Here is a 5,644-nt window from a genome sequence, read left to right as displayed (position 1 = left end):
CAATCTGTCCTCATAGCTAAGATTCTCCACTCCCAGCAACATCCTTGTAAATCTCCTCTGTACCCTCTCCAGTACAATCCAGGCTGACACCATCATGCAGTACCAGGAACATGCTGCATTGTTGTAGGTGCGGTATTTCTGATCATACATTAAACTCAGCTCACATCTGTCCTTTTAGATGGCTGCAATGGATCCTATTTGGAGAAGAGCAGGTGAGGTGTACTGGCCAACATTTATCATTCAACCAACATAAATAAAACAGATTACCTGTTTTTATTTTAAAATCTGATTGCAGTTTGTAGGACCTTACCATGTACAAACGGGTTGCTGTATTTCCCTACATTACAACATTGACTATATTTCAAAAGTGCTTCATTGGCTGTGAAGTGATTTGGGATGCCATGAAAGGTGCTTTATAAATGCACATTCTTTTTTGCTATTTTGACTGTGCCTCAACCAGCTCCTCGCTAACTTTCTCCCGCTTTCTAACTATGTAAAATGCCAAAGATGCTTTGTAAGTGTAAGTTGTTTTTTTGGCAGTGACTTTATAATGGAAACACCCAAAGTATGAAAATCCAATAAAATGCTTCCAATATATATAAATGGTTAATTCTTTAGCCTTTTTAGATACAAGCCTATATTCACCCATAGCAATAGCTAACATAAGGACTAAGTAATATATAGATGGATATATACACAATAAAGATAAGGTCACAGAAATTGTAGAGACACTGAAAATGAAAGTGTTCTTTAGAGACAGCGTTGTGTTTTCAAGGTGGCTGCTGATACGGCATTGTGATGGTCATTGCTGAACCTTGTGGTTTCGTGGGTTGCCTGTCCCTCAGCTCACAACCATGCTGCCTCCCGCTTTCATCATTCAGGTGCGTGACCTCTGTGGAGCCGGTAACCGTATTTACAACATGAACCACGTGCACCTTATTTATACCTTTCTTGCTCAATAAGCAGCTGAAAACCTTCTTGAAGCCTTTTCGGAAGTGCTTGGAAACCAGGGCGTAGACGATGGGGTTGAGGCACGAGTTGGCGTACGCCATGCAGTGGGACAGAAGCCTGAATGCGTAGGTGGCCTGGTTGAAGGGGAAGTGCCCATAGTGGAAGCATAGGATCAGCACATGGTGGGGGAGCCAACAGAGGCAGAATAGGACAGTCACAATTATAATCATCTTGGTTACTTTTCTCTTGGCCTTCTTGGACTCAGATATGTCTTCTATCGGGTCCACTGCTGTCCAGAGATACTTGATCGTCCTCGCATAAGACAGGCTTATAATCGCGACCGGGACTATATATCCAAATATGAAAGTGGACGTGTCCATAATTTTCCTCTTTGGCTCCTGCCATGCCGGCATGCAGATGTAAAACCATTCGTAAGGGATGAGGTCGTAGTAGCTCAAGTAGGGCCCAGCAAAGACGATGGAAAGTCCCCATATCACCACCATGACTGTAACTGCATTGCAGGGAGTCCGGAGCTCCCGGGACCGGAGTGGATATCGGATAGCCAGGTATCTGCACAGTTGAAAAAAGATGTAAAGCTGATAAAATGTAGGAGATATTTGTCACAAGAAATAATCGATGCTGCTCTGTACACCAGTCCTCAAGCCTGACCAGGAAACTGGTAGGAGGAGGTCCTCCTCCAGGTTCACATGGAGATTCGCAGAAACAGTCAACCGTCACCACACCTGGAGGCACACAGCGGCCAAGGGGTACCTGGGTGGTGCTAAACATGAGTCCGTTAACTCCCAGTGCCGTGGAGTGGGAGATGGCCACTGAAATCCTGCTTCAGTTCCACGGCTGAACCGCACTGAATGAGAGGCTGAACGGAAGCTGCAGCTACTTGTACTGGGAGAAAGAAAATGAGTGGGAAGAGTCACTCCTTGGGAGTCACTCCTGGTAGCCAGCGAGCAACAACTGCTGTGCATTGTCCCAGCTTGCGAAAAAATCCGATTAAGCGGATGAAGGAGATAACATTACAGAATAATGGGGAAATACATATGCAAAACTGGTAAAATGGTACAATAATAGAACGCCTACCCAAAAATTACCCCCACCCCCCTCCCACCAAGTTATTAATCATTTGTAAACCTTTTTTTGCTCGGTTCGCCTTCTACCATCTCAGTAGACCCATGATACAATGATAATGGAGTTGTTGTATTATCATAGAATGCAATCTCGATCAATTACTCAACAAACCCAGACATGACAAGAGGAACCTGCTCCTCCCCCAGTGTTGGAGAGCTGTTTGAACCTGTTTTCCTCCCAAGCATGCTACACTTACCACATGTCACTTCTCAAATAATGAGGTACTGTAAAGAAATGGTGTTGATTCAGTGATCCTTCACATACTGTACCTGTCAACTGAAACAGCGGCCAGGGTGAAGCTGCTCGCATACATTGCCAGGTAGATGAAGAAGTGGACAGCCTTACACATGAAGGACCCGAAGACCCAGCCTTCCAATGTGTAGATCGTGGCTTGAAACGGAACACAAAATATGATGAAGAAGAAATCAGCCACACTCAGGTTCAGGATGAATAAGTTGGTTGTGTTGTGACCCATTTGGCCGTTCCTGAATAACACAGCGAGGACCAGGCTGTTTCCAACTGTCCCCAGCAGGAAGATTAAGGAGAAGACGATGGGCACTATGACGCTGGCTGGGTTCAGCTGGTAGTTTTCAGAGGCATTCCAGTGTCCAGACATCGCGCTGTCGTCATCCGTCATGCAGGCAGGTGTAGGGAGCAGGAACTGGAAAGAAAAAGATTTCCCATAAGGTACAGTAACATGGGCCTTGTCATTTGCTCCCATACTCCAGCATCAATTATGATCACTCTTTGACTTGAGGTTGGAATGAGGTTGTAGCTGTAGGCCTCCCCACACAATTTCCCCCTTTTTCCAACACTATACACTCCAATTTGGTGCAGTGTACTGGAAGACAATCAAGGCCTTTAAATCAAAAGAGGGCGAGCAGGTAAAACTCTCAGTGTCAGCCATGGCTCAGTGGGTAGCCCAATCGTCTCTGAATCAGAAGATTGTGGGTTCAAGTTCCACTCCAGAGACTTGAGCACATACATATAGATTAACAGGGAAGTGTTAAACTGAGGCCCTGTGTGCTCTCTCAGATGGACGTAAAAGATCCCATAGCATCCTATTTCTTGAAGAAGAGCAGGGGAGTTATTGTCCTGGCCAATATTTATCCCTCAATCAACATCACTAAAACAGAAGATTTGGTCATTATTATATTGCTATTTGTGGGAGCTTGCTGTGCGCAAGTTGGCTGCTGCGTTTCAACATGACTACGCTCCAAAAGTACTTCATTGGCTGTAAAGCACTTTGAGACTTGGTGGTCGTGAAAGGCGCTATATAAATGTAAGTCTTTCTTAAATTATGTTGATAGGGAAAATGTCCTTCCTTCAGTATTTATACTAACTTAGTAAATATATTTAGCCAGCGTTCTGCCGTTAGTTAGACTTACCCCTGCACCCACTAAGTTGCTGAAAGTGCGAGCCGACAATAGCGAGGGAAACAGAGACTCTGGGACCCAAGTGAACAGTGCAACCCATAGGGCGTCTCCTTAACCAATGAGATAAAAACATTGCAAAATAAACACAGAAAGGACTGAGAAGGAGAGTGAATTAGAGGGAGTGACTTCAATGTCAAATCAGATACAGAAAGAGAAATAAAGTAAAATAAAGATTAGATTTAGAGAGCGAGATAAGAGACAGAAAGGAAAAGTTAAAAAAAAGTTAAATTTGACATTTTTTTAAACCTCCCCGAAAAATTCCAAACCTGAAGGAATGAGAGTCCACACTTGTAATGGTTAATTGTTGGTGTCAGAGAGTTTGATTGGCAGCAATTAACACTTATCACATTGTTAAAAGGGTTACGCTTGTAGTGACAAAACTTAACTGTCTGAGGCGAGTTTAATGGGTAATTACAGCAAACTTCTAAAATAACAGGGAGGCTAAGGGAGAAGATGCCGTATTCGCGAGGCTAACGGCGGAGTGGCACAAATCAGACAGCAACTTTTGAATATTAACATCTGCCTGAAGATGCTGCACCATTTACTCATAAATAACGGTGAGCGCTGAAAGCTATGCCGTTATTGTGACAGCAGATTCTAGCCCATGATACTGCCAAAATGGGGAATTCCTCCTTCCATTAATCATTATAGTTACTTTTTTCCCCCTATTCTGTCCACAGCTCTGATTTCTCCTCAGTCAGCTCATTAAGCTGTGAGTTGTTCACAGTATGTAGTTAGCGGGTCCAGTATTAGCAAACGTACAGCTTAGAATTCGGTGATGTTTGGCTAGTGCCTGCTGTCCACTCGGACTGTAGAGAACAGCACGAGAATAAACCAGTTGGGATTGGATTTAAGGAGCCTTTGTCATTTCGGGGGCTGGCACTGCCTGCTCTGACTACTCTTAATCCAGTGACCAACATTTCCAATTTATTCTAGAACAGACATTAAACCTGCGAATGTATGGGTTCTTACAATCCCGCCGTCTTGATCCAGACATGGACACAAGCGTTGAATGCTCAAGGAAAGGTGAGAATACCTACCCTTGGCATTGAATCATAGAATGATACAGCACAGGAAGCCGCCATTCGGCCCATCATGCATGTGCTGACTCTTTGATAGAGCTATCCAATTAGTCCCACTCGCCTGCTCTTTCCCCACAGCCCTGTAAAGTTTTCCCTGTTTTAAAGTTTAATTTGTTTTAAATGCCGGTTTTAGTGTTCCCCTCCCCTTTTATAGGGGGCACTTGTAAATTATGGTTTTAGAGCCCCCAAAAAACTACAAAAATACAAAAAAAAAAGGGCCTTGGGAAATGTTTGGAGTGTCCCCCAGATCGGGGGCACTTGATCTAACTTTATTTTGTCTCCTTAAAAATAGTTGTAAAGTTTTCCCCTTCAAGTATTTATCCAATTCCCTTTTGAAAGTTACTATTGAATCTGCTTTCACCACCCTGTCAGACAGCATTTGACCGACTAAGGCAGCCTAGCAAAACTGAGGTCAATAGGTGTCAATGGGAAAACCCTCTGGTAACGAGAGTCGTACTTGACAGAAAGTTAGGTGGCCGTGTTTGTCGAGGCCAATCATTGCAGCCCCGGAATCTTGCTGCAGGAGTTGCTCAGCATAGCATTTTTGGCCCAACTATCTTCAGATGCATCATAAATGATTTTCTCCCTGTCAAAAGGTCAGGGGTGAGGCTGTTCGCTGATGATTTTATAGTATTCAGCTCTATTAACAACTTCTCCGATAATGAAGCAACCAATGCCAGCCTACAGTAGGACCTAGACAACAACCAGGCTTGGACTGAGAAATGGTAGGAAACATTTGCGCCAAGTAATGACCATCTCAAACAAGAAAAGGCTCAATCACTGACCTTAATCGTTCAATTCCCCTAATTCTAACCTAATATTGTCATGGGAGCACCAATACCACAAGGACTGCTGGGTTCAAGGGAAGGCCTACCACCGTCTTCCATGTGGGGGAGGAATTAATTTGCACTGAGAATTGTAAGCAATACACCAAAGTAGTTATCGTACAGCATAGCTTTACCAGAGAATAATTATATAATAGATATAATTAGGTGGCTTAAATGTATAACGTACATGTATAGGAAAATTGCC

At 43.7% G+C, this 5,644-nt stretch overlaps 1 protein-coding gene across 1 annotated transcript; it reads right to left on the bottom strand.

Moving 5' to 3' along the window:
- Nucleotides 1-770: 770 nt before the first annotated feature.
- On the bottom strand, nucleotides 771-2,731 carry galr2b (galanin receptor 2b). The gene is made up of 2 exons (XM_070856753.1): nucleotides 2,364-2,731; nucleotides 771-1,521 (listed from the first exon to the last, which is right to left on the bottom strand). Exons 1-2 carry the CDS (start codon nucleotides 2,729-2,731, stop codon nucleotides 771-773), a joined length of 1,119 nt encoding a protein of 372 aa, XP_070712854.1.
- Nucleotides 2,732-5,644: the final 2,913 nt, after the last annotated feature.

The sequence above is a fragment of the Pristiophorus japonicus genome, chromosome 15 (assembly GCF_044704955.1).
Source record: "Pristiophorus japonicus isolate sPriJap1 chromosome 15, sPriJap1.hap1, whole genome shotgun sequence".
NCBI classification, from domain to species: domain Eukaryota; kingdom Metazoa; phylum Chordata; class Chondrichthyes; family Pristiophoridae; genus Pristiophorus; species Pristiophorus japonicus.
This window is presented reverse-complemented; position numbering and strand designations above follow the sequence as displayed.

Excerpts from the sequence above, each read along its gene's own strand:
- galr2b (XM_070856753.1), bottom strand. The coding sequence starts at position 2,731 with ATGACGGATGACGACAGCGCGATGTCTGGACACTGGAATGCCTCTGAA. Across the intron at positions 1,522-2,363 it reads GCCGCTGTTTCAGTTGACAG|ATACCTGGCTATCCGATATC; the intron begins GTACAGTATGTG and ends TCAACTGTGCAG.